This window comes from Phyllostomus discolor, chromosome 4, assembly GCF_004126475.2.
Source record: "Phyllostomus discolor isolate MPI-MPIP mPhyDis1 chromosome 4, mPhyDis1.pri.v3, whole genome shotgun sequence".
Taxonomy (NCBI): domain Eukaryota; kingdom Metazoa; phylum Chordata; class Mammalia; order Chiroptera; family Phyllostomidae; genus Phyllostomus; species Phyllostomus discolor.
Genome location: NC_040906.2, coordinates 108,211,355 through 108,230,921, shown reverse-complemented (window position 1 = coordinate 108,230,921; position 19,567 = coordinate 108,211,355). Strand labels below are relative to the sequence as shown.

The 19,567-nt window shown below is 50.0% G+C and overlaps 1 protein-coding gene across 7 annotated transcripts in view; it reads right to left on the bottom strand.

Annotated features, from left to right (window-relative positions):
- Nucleotides 1-216: 216 nt before the first annotated feature.
- The window catches only part of ZNF76 (zinc finger protein 76), a 34,968-nt gene continuing 15,617 nt past the window's right edge, over nucleotides 217-19,567 (bottom strand). For 4 of the 7 annotated variants that reach the window (XM_036023982.1, XM_036023980.1, XM_036023983.1 and 1 more), the window contains exons 2-14: nucleotides 14,267-14,435; nucleotides 9,437-9,517; nucleotides 9,238-9,315; nucleotides 7,990-8,189; nucleotides 5,771-5,887; nucleotides 5,372-5,447; nucleotides 4,658-4,783; nucleotides 4,350-4,529; nucleotides 3,359-3,592; nucleotides 3,101-3,264; nucleotides 2,272-2,439; nucleotides 1,613-1,726; nucleotides 217-1,084 (exon numbers count right to left, since the gene is read on the bottom strand). In XM_036023982.1, coding sequence (XP_035879875.1) covers nucleotides 980-1,084; nucleotides 1,613-1,726; nucleotides 2,272-2,439; nucleotides 3,101-3,264; nucleotides 3,359-3,592; nucleotides 4,350-4,529; nucleotides 4,658-4,783; nucleotides 5,372-5,447; nucleotides 5,771-5,887; nucleotides 7,990-8,189; nucleotides 9,238-9,315; nucleotides 9,437-9,517; nucleotides 14,267-14,339 — 1,716 coding nt within the window. In that variant the 5' untranslated portion in view covers nucleotides 14,340-14,435 and the 3' untranslated portion in view covers nucleotides 217-979. Of the gene's footprint in view, nucleotides 1,085-1,612; nucleotides 1,727-2,271; nucleotides 2,440-3,100; nucleotides 3,265-3,358; nucleotides 3,607-4,349; nucleotides 4,530-4,657; nucleotides 4,784-5,371; nucleotides 5,448-5,770; nucleotides 5,888-7,989; nucleotides 8,190-9,237; nucleotides 9,316-9,436; nucleotides 9,518-14,266; nucleotides 14,436-19,567 lie in introns of all 7 variants that reach the window. The other 3 variants (XM_028509211.2, XM_028509210.2, XM_036023984.1) reach the window with 2 other exon arrangements.

Genomic DNA, 19,567 nt, shown 5'->3' with positions numbered 1-19,567 from the left:
AGGCCCACCTGCTTAGTGGTGGGCAGGAAGCCACTGGCAGGCCCTCAGGTCTTATCTCACATGTGGGCACCCTCCCACCTGCACGCCAGTAGGGCAGCCTCTCCAGCCCAGCTCCAGGGATCAGCAGAGTCGGTGCCAAGGACAGAGCTGTGAGCCTGATCAGAGCAGCCCCGCCACCAGGGCCAAAGGCTGAGAGGAGAAAGGGATGGACTCAGGTGGAAACTTGAAACTTTTATTAAATACTCATTCACCCGTTTGCCACCACTGCTCAGAGCAGGAAAAAAAATTATCAAAATGCAATTTAAAAAAATTAACCCCGATCCCCAGTATGTACAAGGCTGCTTTTTGCCTCTCTACCACAGAGAGGCTGAAGGGCGGTTGGGGGTGGGGTGGGAGGGCTGGGCACCTTTTCTCCAGCCACAGGCCCCTGAGCACTTCTGACTGCAGTGGTGGGAAGTCCCCTGATGCCAAGTGGCCAGGCACCTCAGCTGGCCTCTGGGGAGACAGTAATTGCTCAAAGGGGCAGGGCTGGGATTGTCCTGCCCCTACTGAGCTGAAGACCTATCTGCCCTCTCCCCTGGTGGACAGTGACCAGTTGGAGATGACCAATCCCCACAGCAGCCCCAATTGCCACCTGAGAAGGGGAATGGGCTGAGGACAGGAAGGGGGTTCTCTGGAGCGGGGAAAGTGGGTGCTCAGCTGATTTTGAAGGGAGGATTCCCCAGTGCAGCCTGGTGATCAAGCTTGTCCTCCTTGGCTTCTGAGGAGCTGAGGAGACAGCTCCCCCGATTCCAGCTGTCCAGCCCTCCTCTTGGGCAGGGCCCCGACCCACTTCGGTTAGGCCATCTTCCTGCTGCCTTCTGGCCCTGGAGATCTACGTGGCCACCTTCCATGTGTCAGTCACAGCCTGAGCCCTTGGAGGCCAGATGGCTGTGCAGCACAGCCCTTCCAACACGAACAGGACCCAGCCCTCTAGGGCTCAGCAGCCACTCTCTGACCCTGTGGTCTCCAAAGTCACGGCCCTTTGTTGCATGGCAGCAGTGGCCACGCTGATGGCCTCCTCTAAGGTCTGCTGCTCCTCCAGCTGTGGAGAAGAGAGTGGAGAAAGGAGAGAGTGAGACTCCTCTCCTAGATTCTAGGGTTAGTGGCATGTGACCCACTTCTCTGAATCCACTCCATCCACCCAGTGCCACACACAGCACTTAGTAGGGCCCCAATAAACAGGAAGTCACTGATAAAGAGTCCTATTAGGCTGGGTATGGCCAGGGAGCCACAGAATGGCCCAAGGTCAGAGAGACGGGCTTGCTTGCAAAAAGGAATGACTGGTTGGAAAGGACCTTAGTAATCATCTACTTCAGCCTCCTTATTTTCCTGATAAAGAAACAGAGGTGTGAAGAGACGAAAGGCTTAGTCCACCAGGTAGGCTGCCACTGAAATTATTCTGAAGGCTGGAAGGAGCGTCGCCACTCTGCTTCAGTCAGCAAAGAGCCTGAGGCAGGTATGTGGATTTAGGAAGAAATGGATTTGTTCTCTGAAGTGAGCTCTTTTGAGCCAAATGCCCTTCCTGGGTCCTTTCTCCAGCCAGGTGGGATCCTCCTAGACCTGCACCCACCTGCACGGCAATGTGTGTTCCGTTGGCCGTAGCCAACAGCGCCACCTGTTGATGATGAAGAGATGCTACACTTGAGTCTTCAGCCATCACAGCCCCAGAGGTAATGATTGTGACCTGAAATACAGGTGAATGAGGTTTTCCAACTCACCTGCATTACTCTCCCTCCCCCAATCCAAGCAAAATCCCTCCAAGCAAGATGGCTGGAAATACCAGAAAAGAATGGATAAAACCATTATGGATCAGGTTAATGGACTTAAGGCTCACAGGACTTAGGGCTCATAGCTGAGTGATGTGTTGTTTTTCTTACAGCCAACTTAATTTAGGGATTTTGAATCATAGGACAGAGGTGTTAAAGGCCCCAGAGATAATTTAATTTCCTCATTTGAAAATGGATTGAAGTTCATAAAAGTGACTTGTCAGTGGTAGCAAAACAAATAAGGGGTAGATTGAGATTTCGAAACTGTCTCTTGACCCCCGGTGAAATGCCTTTCAACAGGAAAGTGGCTGATGGCCCAGAGGAACTGAGGGAAGCCCTTTTTTGTGGGGAAATCTTGGTCCTCGTAAGAAAGCTTGACTGGGTTAGCCTGCACTTTACTGTCCACCCAATGGAAAGGAAGAACAAGAGAACAAGAAACCCCAAGCAAACCGCCTGGTCATACGGGCTGTGTCTGGGTGCCATCGGCGCTGACCATGGTGACTGTATGTGCGCCAGATGTGGCAAGGTCATCGTCATGACTGGGGATGGTGAGGGTGGTGCTGCCGTGCTGGGTCACCATGCTGATGGCACTTCCCAGGGCCTGCAGGTCTACCGGGGACAGGCTGACCTGCCGACAGGAAGGAAGGAGGTGAGCTGGGAGTGCAGTGTGGGTTGTCTGAAAGCCCCTACAAGGACGGGTCCTGCCCTCCCAGACGCTGTCACGGGGATGGAGAAAGGCAGGGACAAGCAAGTCAAGCAGGTTGTATGGGAGGCTACACTAAAGAATTCTGCTCATCACTGCTATTTACCACCACTTCGCCACAGGGCTCTCTGTTCCATGTAGTTGGGGGTCTCCTCCTAATTTCATCCTCATGCCAACTCCAAAAGGCATAGTGCCCTTGACAGTGAGGGTGCTGACAATGGTCAGGTTATACTGCTGGCTAGAAACCCCAGGCTTCCAGACCCCTCACCATGCTCTCATATCTACACCACCGCGCCTCTCTTGAGAAGGACATCCGAGTGTCTCACTCAAATGTTCAGGACCTATCAGCCTCCAAGTAGAGAGGGAACTACTAACTGTGCTGTAGAAGTCCCAGAGACTTTCTGGAAGCATGAGGAGGAGGATGGGCTATGTTACAAGATTGGTACCCTCAGCCTCAGCTCACTGACACCCATAAGGCTAAAAAGAAACTGGGGAGAGAGGGGACTGTCAGGCCTTCAGGGTCCCCAGCGAGAGTGGGAGAGGGCACAGCCACAGCGGCTCACCCCATCCCTGCCCCTAGGGCCTGTACCTGCTGGGCACCATCCTGAGTGAGCAAAGCCACCTGGGGAGCCCCATCTTCCTCAGTCACCATGGCCACTTGGGCTGGGATGTCATCACCCTCTTCTTTCACCTCCGAAAGGTAAGCAATGCGAGGGCGTTTCGGTGGTGGGCTCTCCTCAGCTGCAGAGGTGGCTGGGAGAGGAGAGCCCAGGCTGACACCTGCCACTGGACAGCCATGGAGAAGCCTGGCTCGTCCCCACTCTCACCTCCTGCCCACGCCCCTCACCCTTGAGCTGCTGTTGCTCATAAAGGGCCTGCTCGCTTTCCTCTGTGGCCTCCAGCTCGCCGTGGGCGCTGCGCTTATGCATGGCCAGGGTGGAGGTCTGCCGGTAGGTCTTGCCGCAGGTGCTGCAGGTGTAGGGCTTGCAGTGTGTGTGCACCACGTGGTGCTTATACAGGCTTGAGTACTCGGTGAAGCGCTTCCCGCAGCCTGGTACCGTGCAAACGTATGGCTTCTCCCCTGGGGACACTGGGCTGTGAGGGGGGTGGGAACTGGGGCTGGCAAGGGGGAAACTAATGGGACAAGGCTGGGGGCTGGGGGCAGGGTTGGTGAAGGGAGAGGCAGAGGGAGCGAGAGGGTCTAAGACCTAGGAAAGATAGCCAGTGGAACACAGAGGGACACGAGTGTGGGGCCACTGAGCCCAGAGGTAGGTGGAGAGAAAATGAGGCAATGGGACAAAGTTGGGGCTAATGGAGGGAGCACTGGGGTCTTGTAAGATTGAAGGTCACCATCAGAAGAGGGAAGGGGTGAAGAGATAAGACTGTTGTGTCAGGTGTGATGGCAGAGTGAGGGGACAGAAGGCTGGACGAGGAACGTAACACTGGGGAGGATGAGGATACACAGGAGTCATACGGACAGGGAACGAGGTGAGGAGTTGGAGGGGATATTTCCCTCTGGTTTTGCCCCCATCATGCCTGACCCTGGCCTTTTACTGGGTGCTCAGCTGGGGAGGGAGAATTCAGAGTGAGTGGAGACAGCTGGCAGGTAGCTGGGAGGGCGGGCGGTACCTGTCAGATTGCACAGTGCAAGTGAAGCAGTGGTTCCGAGGATACCGCTGGAACCACAGAATCCCCTCGCCCCGCCCACAGACCAGCCTGGACTGGTCAGCAGAGAAGGGCTCGGGGCTGGGTGTCAAGAATGTGTCTCAGGTCAGAAGCGTACAGTAGAGGGGGCTAGGACCTCAGAGGGGGTGGTCCTCACATGCCAGCTGGCCCACCTGTGTGGATGCGCACGTGATTCTTGTAGTTGGTGGCGCTGGTGAAGCCGCGGCCACAGTGGGGTTCGGGGCAGGTGTAGGGCCGCTCGCCCGTATGGGTGCGCACATGTACCTTGCGGATATTAGATGTGGTGAAGGAGCGGCCACAGCCCTCGAACGGGCACCGGAACGGGCGTTCACCTGTGGAGGTGGGATGTGAAGGTTGGGTGTTGTACAGGAAGGAGGCGTCCTACTGGAGCAAGAAGCAGGGGTAGCACCAGGCTCTAGATCTGAGACTGAGCGGGGCAGGGAGGGCGGGCCCAGCCTACCAGTGTGGGTCCGGACGTGTTTCTGCAGGTCTCCTGAGGTCTTGAAGGCCTTGCTGCACAGCTCCTCTGGGCACTTGTATGGCTTCTCACCAGTGTGGGTGCGCACGTGACTCTTCAGCCCATATCCTGTCGGCCACATGGGAGTGAGGGTGAGAAGAACACTCAGCGGGGCCCCATCCTCCACCATCTGCTGTCCCCAGTTCAGGGGCTCTCCATTGCAAAGTATGCCCTGTGAGGCTCCAGACCTCCTTCAGCACAAGAAGCTTGCGTCTGCCTGGCAGATGAGGAGGACTGGAGAAGCAAACTCTGCTCTCCTTCCCTTTCCAGGGGCAGCTGGTGCCACTCCAGAACTCAAGCGAGAGGGAACCTAGGGGTGCCTAGAGAACCATAGCTGAAGATTCTCAACTGACGGGAAAAATAAAGCCTAGAGATGCAATCGCTAACCCAACACCCACAGGCTGGTCGGAGTCAGGGCTGACACAAAAGGCAGGAGGCTCTCTGCCAACCGGCTCCCCAGCCTCCTTCTGCTGGCCTGGACCATGCTGCCACCTGCTTCAATGACAGGGCTTCGTCCAGAGAGAGGGCCCTGAAAGCAGTTTCTCCAGGAAGGCAGCCTGGTGTTGGCTTCCCTCGAGGGAGTTCCCAAAGCTAATCTAGAACCCTCTGCCCTCAACTAGAAGCAGTTCACCTTTAGTTTCCATCCAGATAGCTTACCTGTGGCAAAGGCCTTTCCGCAGCTGGGAAAGTCACACCTGTATGGACGGTCACCTGTATGAGCTCTTTCATGTACCTGCAAGGACGAGCAGTGACTAGTTTAGACAGATAAGGATATGATGGGGCTCTTCGCTTCTTTCTCAGGCCCAGAGTATCAGTATTGGTCACCTCCTTTATTTTTGCCTCCTTTTCAGGTGAGAGGTCACTTCCTCCAGGGAGCCTTCCCTGGTCCCCTTTCTTCCTGCACTTTCCACGTGTCACAGCCCCCCATGTGTACCTTTCTTCCTCCAGTAGGCAATGAGCAACTTGAGGGCAGAGACCCCCAGTCAAAGTGGGCAGGTAGAATTACAGGCTGGTGGGGAAGATGGAAACACCGAAAGCTGTCTGTGGCAACCTTACCTTTAAGTGATGAGCGGTAGTGTACAGACGCCCACAGCCCTTGTAGCCACAGCGGAATGCTCTGTCCCCAACCTGCTGCCCTTTGCCGTTATGGGAAGCCTGGCTGTCGTGCAGAACCTAAGGAAAAATCTTGGGGTCCCTATATGTATTCTCCTCTATGAAGGGAGGGAAGGAGTAGGACATAGGGTCCATCTGTGGCAGCTTAGGACCCAATACATAGGGTTAAACTGCCAGGGGGAGAAGACAGAGAGGGAACAGACAGGGTGACACTGGAAGAAAAAGGCTGGCGTGTGGAGTCTCCACCCATCTTTGACAGATAGAGGGAGGATGAGTGTCATGGGACTGTGACAGCTACGGAAGAGAGGACATCCTAGAAAGCCAGGTAAGGTGGGGAGGGGTGGTCTGGATGGCCATACCCAAGCTGGGCTGGAAGCCAAAACCCCCCCTTCTGACCACACACACATAGGAGGCTGCAACTCTGGACACCTCTCTCCTGTGATAGGAGGAGCCCTGTCCTCCCTGGGGGAAGCCTGTGCTCAAAGGGGCATTACCAAGGGGGCTTTCTGTGGGCATAAGCTCACCTAGGTTCACAAGAGTGAGGGGCCACAACCAGCAAACCATAGAAGCCCCCAGGACAGGGGCCTGCACGTTCCTGCATGTCCCCATCAGCAGCAGCAGCTCCAACCACTGTGCCCAGCTAACAGACAAGTCCTTCCCTTTCATCTCTCCTGGGAACACTGCCAGAGCCACCCATGCACAGTGGCCTCTGGTCAGGGGCCATTACTGTTCTTCTGCTTTCCTGGGGAGGGTCCTGCTGGGATTGTCCCCAGCCTTTATTTCTGCAACACTTTGGCCTTCCCAGGAGTTCCTGAAACAGGGCTCCGGAAGTCATGGTGAACAGGGGGCCAAAGGGTGAGGCCAAATTTATGGCAAGTTCTGCCCAGTCAGCTCCTCTAGGCCAGGGGGTCAAGCAGCTGACACATTTTCATGGACACTTAGGAAGTTGGTGGTTGGTGGGGGAGAGTCCCAGGTGGCCAGGCCTGCTCAGTGAGCTAATCCACTCGGGCATTCAAATTTCACTCCCGCCTCACTAGCTCTCCGGGGGTGATCAAGGGAATCAAGTAAGTTCCAGGATGGGAATGACCTCTGAGATCATGGGGTCCCATCTCACTGCGTTAGAGAGGAAGGAGTTGGGGCCTGGGAGGAACGTGAACACCCACGGTCAGACTGGGTAGGGGCAGAGCCAGCACAGACCCCAGGGTTCATGATTTGAAGCTCAGTTGTCTTTCCAAAAGCATCAGGTCTCAAATTTGGCTTCTAAAACACACCTCAGGGAACAAGGGTACGAGTGGGCGTAGCCCAAAGTGACCTGCTGTACAGGTTTGTGCCTCCCTTTGAAAAGACATAAGGATGTCCTCTTCTCTATGATACAGCCTCACTAGTTTTATTATTAAAACAAAAACAAAAACAAAACCAAACAACAATCCCATCTTTGGGTAAAGCTGGTACTCCAGGAAGCCCTTGCACAAAGCCCCTGCCCCGAGGCTTTGTAGTTCACCCTAGGGAGGGAGCGCTCTGGTTTGGAAAGCTCACAGATCTCCGCGCCCGGTTCCCCTGTGCTTCCCCTGTGCGGAGGACCTCGGCTGCAGCAGAGGCAGCTGGGACTGACTGACATTTGAAGAGCCAGGACCCTTTTCCTTTGACGCTGAGCTACTGTGCAGGCCTCGTGTTCCAAGAATCCCAGCTGCTCTGTTGCATCTGCCCTTGTCACTGCCTACTGAGGTTATTTCCCCAAACGACTAAATGAGTCACAGAGAAGAAATAAATACAAGAACAGCTGACCTCAGTTGACTGGAAAACTAATAAAAGTCACTGGTAGGGCTTTCCAGGCAGCACAGAGGATTATTACAACAGCCAAAGTGAAGCTAGGCCCGAACCCCTAAACTCCCACTGGACGGATGTCACTGCTTCTCACAGCTGCCTTCCCTCTGCAGAGGCAGCATAAACAAGGGTGAGTGCAAACAGCTGTTGGCAGCCCTGGCCAGGCTGGGATGCACGCCTAGATGAGGATGTGAGAGACCAGTTGGGGAGCTGGGGTACAGTGGCAAAAAGAGTAGCCCAGGCCATGTCCAAGCATGGGGCAGTCTTGTCCTCTAAAGAGGTGGCAGTTCTGGCAGGGCCAGGAGAGCTGACAGTAGTGTCAGGCTCTGTGAGCTCACCTTGCTGGCATACTGCTCCAGGGCCACCACTGTGTCTGTGCTGAAGCCCTCATCATCCTCTGCAGCCAGGTCCTCCAAGCCCACCTCCGTCTGCACAGCAAGGATGGTGCTGTCGGAGGGCATAGCCGCGGGGTGGTGAATGTAGGCAGTGGAGCCATCCTCCAGCTGGACGGCTTCCAGGGTGCTGGGGTCATAGCCCTCTGCAGAAACATGCCGTTAGCCAAAATGCTGCACATGGGCAAGAGATCGGGCAACCCTGGCTTCAGGTAGTGGGAGGTACATACACCAAGGAGGGTTTCAGCCTTGGGTTTTTCCTGGCCTGTCACCTCCTTCTGGGGCCGCCTCTCCTAAGGGTGAGGTCTGCTATGGAGCACTCACCGGGACTCACAAGCTTCTCAAGAGCCCGAGGGGATTATTACCACCTTGGCTTAGATGACCTCGAGAACCTCCCAACTGGTGGTGCCTTACCACCTCTACTTCCCCTCCAGGCAGCACAGCATCTGGAGGGATCTTCGCAGGACACAAATGTGATCATGTGACCTGAAGCCTAAACAATCTGATTGCTTCTCATTGGTCTGAGGCTAACGACCAAAACCCTTCTCCAGATATTCACGCCCCAAGTGCTTTGGGCCCTCCCTCTATGTGGCTTCTTCTTACCTGTCCTGCCCTCACCCCCTGTACTCTAGTTTCCAGCAGTTTCTGGAATGTGCCATTCTTTCCTCTCATCCCTGGACCCACGCATGGTGTTCCTTCTGTTCGCAGTGCTGAACTCTCCCTAGCTAAGGCCACTTCAGTCTTCAGCTCTCAGAGCCAGACACCCTCCCTGAGACGGATCCCTGTTTGTGACGATCAGTGCATCAGTGAGGATGGGCTTCACCTCCAGCTCCCCACCTAGACTCTAGGGGAGCAGGGGCTGTGTCGGACTTTGTTCTCTCCTGTATATTCCACACCCAGCACACCACCAGGCACGTGCACATAGTCACTCAAGAAACTACTTGTAAAAGGAATAAGTTGTTATTCTTCAGTACCTTAAAGGCTTTATTCTTAAATGTAAGTTTTTTGTTCCTGGTCTTGCATGACATCCTTAGGTCCTATTTAAAGTCCTAAGACTTTGTGGTTTGTGCAGAAGCCAAAGCTGCCATTCAAGGCCCACGCTACCAACCTCCAAGGCCCAGCCTCCCAGGGACAGAAACTGTTGCTCCTGTGACACCCACAAGGGAAGGTAGGTAGGATTGACTATGACCCCACCTTTGGGTGTGTGATGTATGTAGGCCATGCTGCCATCTTCCAGCTGCACGGGTTGTCCATCCTCAAAGGAAAGAGGTTCTGTAACGAGAGCAATGACTGCCTTTCTCTGGAGCTTAGTGCCAGGGAGGGGCTCCTCAGTGGGGGCTGCTGGGCCTCCCTCCATGGAGCAAGAGTGTCTTGGGGCGCCCTAGACACTCACCTTTCTGCACCGTCACTTGGTGAATGTATGCGGTGGTACCGTCCTCAAGCTGGATCACTTGCCCTTCAAGCAGCTTCTCTCCTATGGAGGTAAAAATGGAGAGAAGTGGGCTCAGCCCAGTCAGGGGCTGAAAACACCTGCCTATTTTTAGTGGTGGCCTGAGACACAGGTGTCATGGCTGTGTACCTCAGCACAGGTGACATTTTCCAGGCTACCTCCCTGCCTGCATACATAGGCCTGGGCCTCAGTTCTAATACTGATCTAATCCTTGATCTTAAAGTGAATCTATACTGAATACACTACATATGTTTTATTAATATACATTTAACCTATGTAATTTACAACCTAATAGTAAGTTTCTGAGACTGAACTAAATGGAGAACAAAGGATGCCCTGAACCTAGAAAGGCCCCAGTGGGTCAAAATTCAGATACAGCTCAAACTAACTAAATAAGAGCACATGTCCTGGACCCCCAGTGTGGCTGTGCACCAAGACACAGACCTCTGCTAAAGCAGCACGGCTTTCTGGTGAGAAGCAATGAGCTCTGGAACCAGTCCAGGCCTCCTGGGTTTGAACTTTACCTTAACCTCTTACTAGGTGTGTGCCTGTGGACAGTCAGCTTGTTTACCCTCTCTGTGCATCACCTTCCTCTTCTTCTTCTTCTTTTTAAAGATTTTATTTATTTATTTTTTAGAGCTACACCAGCCAGGGCAGCTTCTTCTTCTTAAAATGATTAAAAATTGTGTCTTCTTCATTGGGTTGCTATAAGAGTTAAATGAGTTAATGAATATAAAGCAAACACTCAGAACAGTGCCCAGTATGTAGTCAGCTCTCAATAAGCCTTAGCTTTTCTTACAATAAGCCTAATTTGCCTATTAGAAGAAATGGAAAATAAAGTAATAGGGAGCAATGTGAATGTGACTTCTAGGTCTTCTTCCATTACCACTGGTGGGTAATGTTTCCTTCACTGATTTAACATTTTCTTTAAAAAAAAAAAAAGATTTTATTTATTTATATAAATAAAGAGAGAGGGGAAGGGGAGGAGAAAGAGAGGGAAACATCAATATGTGGTTGCCTCCCGAGTACCCCGCATTGGGGACCTGGCCCGCAGCCCAGGCATGTGCCTCGACTGGGAATCTAGCTGGCAACCCTTTGGTTCACAGGCCTGCACTCAATCCACTGAGCCACACCAGCCAGGGCTGATCTGATATTTTCATTTCAGTTTTCCAATGAAAAATTGACTCATGGTAACCAAATAAGCACTACAAAAAATCAATAAGACTCCAGAGTTCCTAAGATATTACCCTTCCTTTACTGGAAAGCCCTTCTCAGAACAGAAGGCTCTTAGATTTCTGTGTCCAGTGAGTATGAGAGGAGGGCACAGGGGAAGGAAGTGAGGCAGAGAAGCAGGGACACTGAAGAGTCTGTAACAACTGTTCTGTTCATTCCTCTCCTTACAAGTTTCAGGTTTAGGAAGCTGAGCTCTTATGATGTGGGTAAAGGACCAGGCAATTCCGGCCCAGCTCTCTGCTGACGTCTCTGCCTCAGAGGAATTTCCAACTTGTTCCCAAACTGGGTCTTCGTGGGTCAGTAGTTAACAGTTCTACAACCCAGCTGAAGGAGAGTGGAAACAAAGGTAAGAACTAGGAGAGGCGAGAGATACCCCCCTCTCTTCCCTCCCACCAGCGAGCAGTAGGCCACCCTGCATTTTAACCCTCTGTCTGTCTGTCCTGGCAGGGGCGCCAGTGCTGGGGGTTCTGAGGACGTCAGCAGAGCTTCTGCTAGCAGAGTGGGCATTGCTTAAAGGCAGAAAATGAAATGTTAAGAGGAGTTATTTGAGCCCTGGTCAGTGTGGCTCAGTTGGTTGGGTGTCATCCCACAAAACAAAAGGTTGCCCACTGGATTCCCAGTCAGGGCATGTGCCTGGGTTGCGGGTTTGGTCCCCTAGTCTGGGTATGTGTGAGCGGCCGCATGTCTCTCTCACACTGATGTTTCTCTCCTTCTCTTTCTCCCTCCCCTGCCCCTCACTCTGTAAATAAGTAAGTAAGTAAATAAATAAAATCTTTTAAAAAGGAGATGAGAAAAACAATTTTAAATGTAGTGCTATCAATGTTTTATTTACACTTCTGTATTTCTAGTACAATCCTTGATCTATAAGTGAATCTATACTGAACACACTGTATATGTTTTACTAATACACATTTAACCTATGTACTTTACATTTTAATTTAAAATATATTTTGAAATGTATAATACTGGCTGAGAAAAAATTTTAACTGACAGTTTCTTCTAACTTTCAGAAGGGGAAAGGGGGTGGGGAGAACAACTGGCCAATGTGGCCCTGATGTCCCATTAGAGAGGTGACCGTACATTCCTCTCAGTTGGAACAGCCCAGTGCATTTATCGATTTATTACTTTAAAAATCTTTTATTTATTTATTTTTAGAGAGAGGGGAAGGGAGGGAGAAAGAGAGGGAGAGAAACATGGACGAGTGAGAGAAACATCCATTGGCTGCTCGTACACGCCTGGACCAGGGACCGAACCGGCAACCCTTTGCTTTGTGGGACAGCGCCCAACCAACCGAGCCACACCAGTCAGGGCTCCGGTGCACTTATCCATGGCACATTCTTCCACGCTCAGAAGTGTCAAGTCTGAATGACATGCTTTATGCTTACCCTAATTTCAGGTAAATCTCATCAAGTTTTAGGGCTTCCTGCTCGTTGAGGGGCCCAGACACAGCTGCCTGCTGACAGAGATGAAAGCGCCCAGGCAAGCGCTTCAGGGGAGCTCACCAGAGAGAGAGGTGCCTTCTGAGACAGTGGAGTTCTGCATCCGGAAGGCCAGCTCTACCTGCGGTGAGAAATCTGTGGTGTGTGAATGTGTGTGCACGCGTGTAAGCACACACTGCAGCGTCTTAGAGGCGGCAGAGAACAGAGCCAGGAAGAGTGATGACAGAAGGGTATAAAGGGGACGTGAGAGTGGCAAACAGACCCAGACACAAGAAGCAAAGACATTAGAAAAGAGTGTGGCTTCCTCAGGCCAGGTGTGGCCACTTGCCTTTTACTTATTTTTCAACCATTAATCCATAGCAGAAGACTGAGGCATGGGAAATAATTGGGTCCGTGGAGTAAACAGCCCAGGGCACACAGTTCCTACGTTCTTCCACCCCACCAAGACCGCAGCTGCGGGGCAACACCTGTGACGGCAAGTCCGCAAACAGAGGGTTTCGGGCTTCAAAAGTATTTTAGAAGCCCTGGCTGGTGTAGCTCAGTGGATTGAGCACGGGCTGCAAACCAAAGTATCGCAGGTTCGATTCCCAGCCAGGGTACATACCTGGGTTGCAGGCCACGGCCCCCAGCAACCGCACATTGATGTTTCTCTCTCTCTCTCTCTCTCTCTCTCTCTCTCTCTCTCCCTCCCTCCCTTCCCTCTCTAAAAAATAAGTAAACAAATCTTAAAAAAATGAAATCTTTAAAAAAAAAAGTATTCTAGAGAAGTTCCATTTTCAAGAAAACTAAGCCAGCCAGACTCACACATCATAGATCTTGATAAGAAACCTTCCTAGAAGGCACCCCTCACTATCATATGACAAGAGCTTACTGATGAGACTAAGAGGTCTCCTTGTCATCACCAAGAAGCAATTTAAAATAAAACCGACAAATTACCCGAAAACTTGAGAACCGAAATACTTTTTAACGCTGTGTTGAAATGAGGAGGGCAACGCTGCAATGACAGTGCAGTCGTGAGGACGGCAAAGCTCACAGAGCCCGGAAAAGACAAAGACAGAGCGGGAACGAGGCGGTGTCTGCCCAGTGCTCTCCAAGGGGGACAGGCATGCCGTGTGGCGTGCCTGAGGGTGCGGGCGAGGAAGGAGGCTGCGGTGGAGGTGAGTGTCCCTGGCCCGACGGCCCGGCCCTTCAACAGCCCTCTGTTCTAATGCCACCCTCACCTTGATCTCTTAAGATCCTAGAGAATCCGAATTTCAGGCATACAATGAATTTTGTTTTAGTACCTAAATGTCATTATTTTAGTGGTTTTTAGCACTTAATCCCAAGTTTACCCATGTCTATCCCATGCAGTATTTGGGACATACTTATACTAAAAAATTATTCTCTGTTTATCTGAAATTCAAATTTAACTGTGTGCCATGTGTTTTTATTTCTGGCAACTTTAGTGGGGCCCATGACATGAGATCTATTCTTGGGTGTCCCCTCTGAACCTAGAAGAGTATCTTGTACATGGTGGATGTTCAGTAGATAGTTTTGAGTGCTTACTACACTTGCTTGAGCCCTAGCCAGGTGGCCTGGTTGGTTGGAGCATTGTCCCGTACACCAAAAGGCCGCAGATCTGATGTCTGGTCAGGGCGCGTACAAGCGCAGCTGATCAATGTTTCTCACAGTGATGTTTCTCTCTCTCTTTCCTTCCTCTCTCTCTAAAATCACTAATGTATCTTCAGGTGAAGATTTAAAAGAAAATTTGCTTGAAAGCACCAAGAAACTGGACAGGGCTGTTTGAAAAGCAGGAAGTCATAACCAGCACTGTGCTCATCTATTCCAGAAATATTTGTGAACTATACACTACATGCAAGGAATTCTGCTTTTCAAAGGTCTTGGCTCCAACAGCTGACCTGGTCTGATTTTCCAGTTGCCTAGATGGCATTTTATTTTAAAGAGTTCCCTTTTTAATCAATTACCTCAAGAGATTCTCATGCAGAACAAATTTTGGCAAGCGGTGGGAGGCTAGGGTTGGGGTGACAGTGTTGGGAGGGGACACTCCTCTCCAGGAGCTGAGGGAAAGAGCAGGGATCCTGAGGTCCTCAGAAATACTCACCTTTGACAGCTTGCTGGACATAGGCCGTTGTCCCATCGCTAAGGGTGACCGTCTGCAGCCCCAGGCTCTCCATGGCAAACTGCTGCTCGTGCACTCAGACATGAAGTTGGCTTCTGGTCAGCCCCGAGAGCCGCAGCTGAGGTCAGGGATTTCCTTCTAGGTCACAAATCTGAGGGAACAGACAGTTTCACATTATGAGTTGCACAGGTTCCTAATGCCACAAGGAGGCACAGCAGAAAAGTGAATGAGGGCAGTCAAGAAGAAAAAGAGACAAATTCTTCGAAGTAGAGAACTATGTTGGTTTTTACGAAGTGGGTTCAAAATATATGCCATTTAAGAATTCTAAAATTTGGGTATAAAAGAGAAGCATGCCAGCCAAACTGGTTGTAAATTAAGATTTCACTGATCAAAACCCACTTTTAAACTCCCTCTCCTTAGAAGGGAGCCCTGTTGAAGGCAGCCAGCCAGCCAGCCACCCGCACTCTGTCCATTTGACACCTCTCCTGCGCTCAGATCCATTCACGCACCCTCCGCAGTGAACACCCACCCGCATCACAAGTGCAGTGAGTCCCCAACAGAACTCACCACCCCTCCCCCCAAGAACTGTTCCACATCTAGTGTCCTCTGTCTTGGGGATGGCATCTCCAGCTACTCAGAATTGGTGGGGTCATCCCTGATTCTTCCTCTTCCCTCAAAAGTCTAGGTACACCACTATATAACAGCTTATGCAAATATTAACTCAAAATAAAGACTTGACTGTAAGACCTGAAACCACTAAACTCCTAGAACAAAACATAAGCAGTAAACTCCTTCACATCAGTCTTGGCAATGATTTTTTAAAAATTTGACACCAAAAGCAAAAATAAGCAAGTGGGACTATGTTACACTAAAAAGCATAAAGAACTCATACAACTCAATAGTAAGAAACCAAAAAATATTATTAAAAACAGGCAGAGGATCTGTACAGGTATTTTCCAAAGGAGATATTCAGATGGCCAACAGGTACATGAACAGATGCTCAGCATCCCTAATCAGCAAGGAAATGCAAGTCAAAACCACCATGAGGTACCACCACATACCTGCTAGAATGGCTGTTATCAAAAAGACAAAAAGTAAGTGTTGGCAAGCATGTGGAGGAAAGGCAGCCCTTGTGCACTGTTGGTGGGAACATAAACTGGTGCAACCGTTATAAAAAATAGTGTGGAGGAGGTTCCTCAAAAAAAAAAAAAACAAAAAAAAAAAACCCTACCATATGATCCAGCAATTCCACTTCTGGGTATTTAACCACAGAAGATGAAAACGCTCACTTGAAAGGACACATGCTCCCTCACGTTCACTGCAGCGTTATTCACAACGGCCGAGACACGGACACAGCCTGAGTGTCTACCAATGGATGAGTGGGTAAAGAAAGCGTGGTGTGTATATATACAATGGGACATTACTCAGCTATAAAAAACAATGCTCAGTGAAATAAGTCAGACGGAGGAAGACAAATACTGTATGATCTCACATGTAGAATCTACCCCCCTGCCAAAAAAAAATAAAACAAAATCAAGCTCCTAGATACAGAGAGTAGACTGGTGAATTACAGAGGACAGGGGCTGGGTGAGGGCAAAATAGGTAAAGGGAGTTGAAAGGTACAAATTCCAGTTACAAAATAAACAAGCTTTGGGGATGTAATGGACAGAATGGCAACAGTTAACACTACTACACTGAATATTTGAAGGTTGCTAAGATGGTGAATCTTAATTCTGTAACTATGTATAGTGACAGATGTTAATTAAACTGTGGGTGACCGTTTTGCAATATATACAAATATTAGAGCATTACTGTTGTACACTTGAAACTAATGTGTAACATTGTATGTCAATTATACTGCAGTTAAAAAAGAAAGTCTAGGTACCTTCTTCAGGAGATTATCACCTCTTACCTCTTGACTACTTGCATGAGTTTCCTAATGTATGTCTTCAAATAAACTCTTGCCTGTCTCCTATTTATTTTGTCAGGATGACTTAGAAATAAAAAGTATAACCCTAAATCCACTTTCTTGATAAAAAGTCTTCCATGGCTTCCTCCTGCCCTTAGAATCCATGTTGCAGGCAAGGCGGGGCCCCTTACAAGCCCCGGCAGCCCTGGGCACTACGTCCTCCTAGCACTCACACTCCTAGTCACCGACATCAGTGCTCGTCACTGCCTCTGTAGCACATGTTGCCCACACAGGGCTTTGGACTGCAGCCTGGTTTCTGGCTCGCTGTGGGCTCTCCACAAATCCTTGCAGGAAACTCTGGAGCGTCCAGCTGGCAGGACTTCCTCTGCATCTGTCGTGGCGTGGAGCCTACTGGAACTGGAGAGCTCATACTTGTGGAGCCCTCTGCTCTGGGTTCAATGGTTAAGGTTTTCTTTGCCACCCATTCAAAGAATGCCCCTGGGCTCATAATCTAGACTGGCTACTAGACCCTCACTACCTGCCAGTTGATCTTCCCAATCAATCACCGTTTTTGTGTCTGCTCCCAGAGAGGATATTTGCATGTCATTGTGGATGTCGCTGCCTGCAGCCAGAAGCAATACTAGCTGGGGCTTGGGCAGCCCCAAGGACTGAGCGGATCAATTTCTTACACAACTATAGCCCATTTGTGGCAGACTGGTTGAGATGCTCTTCCCTAGACTTGGCATCTCCACTGTCCATGAACATTTACTAAATGGGCTAAGCTCCAGGGATAGCAATACTACTACTATCAACAGTCAACACTGCTGCAGAGCTAACTACGTAGTAGGCATTTTACATGTAACTCCTCACAATGACCCTATTATTACCCTCACTTTACAATGGAGGAAATTAAAGCCCAAGATATAAGTAACTTGTTCAAGGTCACACAGCTAATAAGTGGGAGAGGAGGATTTGAATTCAGGCCATCTGGCTCTTAAGTACTCTACTTTGCTCCCTCGTAAAGAGATTTTGAGTTGAGGGTTTATGGACCCTGAAGACACCTAAAAACAGTGCATGAGCTTCAGCATTTTTCTGAAGAGGGGGAGTCCACACTGTCAGCAGACTCTTAAAGAGATTAAAGGTAAAGAACCGCTTGTCTCAGTGTGAACTCTGACATCTGACCGATCTTCCCTGGTTTGCTGGGACCCACGCGGTAACCCCACCCTGGCCCAGGGCTCTGGTAACTCTCCCGTGGTCCCGATCTCAGGAAGCTCAGGTGCTGGCCTCTTGGTCTGCCCCATGACCCTTAGCTTTCGTTCTCTTTATCAGGGAGAGAAGTTGTTCTGGTAACCTATTTTTGTGTAATGGCATTGTGCCAGAAATAAGGAAACATGTGAGAGACCTATGTTGAAAGGGATTACAAAATGGCTCCAAATGTTTCTGGCTGGGTGCCTTGGATGCTGCGGCAACGGTGGTTTAATTTAGCTCACCTGGACTCTGTTGGGACTTTCTGAGGAAAATCTGTGGTGTGGTTAAGAACACCAGCTCTAAAGTGAGACAGCCTGGATTCCGATCCAGGCTCTACCTCTTTGGAGCTGTGTATCCTTGGGCAAGTAACTGAACCTCTCTGAGCCTCAGATGGCCTTCTAATAAAAGAACAGTGAAATCTCCACAAGTCGCTGTAAGGATTAAATGATGTCATGTATGTCAGCATTCAGCAAAGTGCTAAACGGTATATAGGAAGTACTCTAGAAATATGGGCTCCAAGGAGGAGGGGGTGGAAAAGAGCCTAAAGGGAAATGCTTTTGAAACAATGGGTATTTCTGAAATGTAGCCAAGAGTAGTGGCAACAGCCCTGGACTACTCTGCAGAATGGCTTCTAATCTTGATCCTACCTCTCAGGACAGCCGCCTCATCTGTAAAATGATGCTGGTCCAGATGACTCTAAAATCCTTTCCACTGCTCATGCTACTTACATTTATCACATATATAGCCCTTAATATGTATCAGCCACTGTTCAAAGCCCTTTACCTACATCAACTCTTTTCATCTTGAAAATAATCTTACGAAGATGTAGATACATTATCCCCATTTTACAGATGAGGCAACTGAGGCTTAGAGGTGGAGTAATTTGTCCAAGGTTGCACAGCAAGTGCTGAAGCTAGGATGCAAAGCCAGGTAGGCTGGCTCCATACCTCTAAGTATCTGGTGTATTTCTTCCTTCTGCTAATCCACTGTGATACAATGTTAGCAACCAGAACACTCAAATATTGGTTGGTAAACCTTCATCTCACCCACTGCAACTTAAACCCAGTTCTTCTTGACCTGAGCACAATGGGAAGAGGGAAGAGCTGATAGCCACATCTCCCAAAACAGCTCTTCTTAGACTCGAAGCAAAGACATGTCCAATCTTTCATATGTCCTTGCATGCAGGCTAAATACTCAATTTTCCTCCTTAAGCCTCATAATATACACTTTTCAAACAGTCCACTTTTGCTCTCTAACCTCTCCCAATGTCCGAAGCTGCCTTCCAATGGGGCCTGCCTGAGGGTGGTGAGAGGTGCTGCATGGCTGTGAGGCACGTGCGAGTATGATTGCTGTTCTCCCTTTCTTTCATCAAACAACTTTCTCTGAACCCTCCAGGGTCGGTACTACACTAACAGCAGTGAAGCTGACAGCTTCTGAGAGGCACGTCACTGCCTCAAGATGGCTGTGTCTGTGCAGCTCCCGCCTGTACTTGACATTTTAGGTTCCTAACTCCCGTGGCTCTCTAAGAAAGGGTGAAAGGGGGAGCAGGGCAGCTGCTGTTTTCTCTGTGGAGGGGCTAGGTGTACCAGCTCCCCAGTGACCTGAGCTGGGCATAGGGAAGAGATAGACTGGGGCAGGGGGTGCAGGAAGTGGGGGAGGTAAGAGGCATGACAAAAGGTAGGGATGAAAAGGGGGCACTCTGACTCTGACAGAAGTAGTAGTAAGTCCAGTTTCTGTTTGTTACATTTTTTAAAAAGATTGTATTTATTTATTTTTAGAGAGAGGGGAAGGGTGGGAGAAAGAGAGGGAGAGAAATATCAACGTGTGGTTGCCTCTCATGCAATCCAGGCATGTACCCTGACTGGGCACCTGGCCCACAACCCAAGCGTGTGCCCTGACTGGGAATTGAACCGGCAACCCTTTGGTTTGCAGGTCAGCACTCAATCCACTGAGCCATACCAGCCAGGGCTGTTTGTTGAATTTTTAAATGAATTTAACCCATTGTTGGCTCTGATGCAGGAAATAGCCCTATGACTTCATAATACAGGGTGGGGAAAAAGTAGGTTTACAGTTGTACATACACAAAATATGGAGTTTATTCTTATATTATTATTTATTAATTTCTA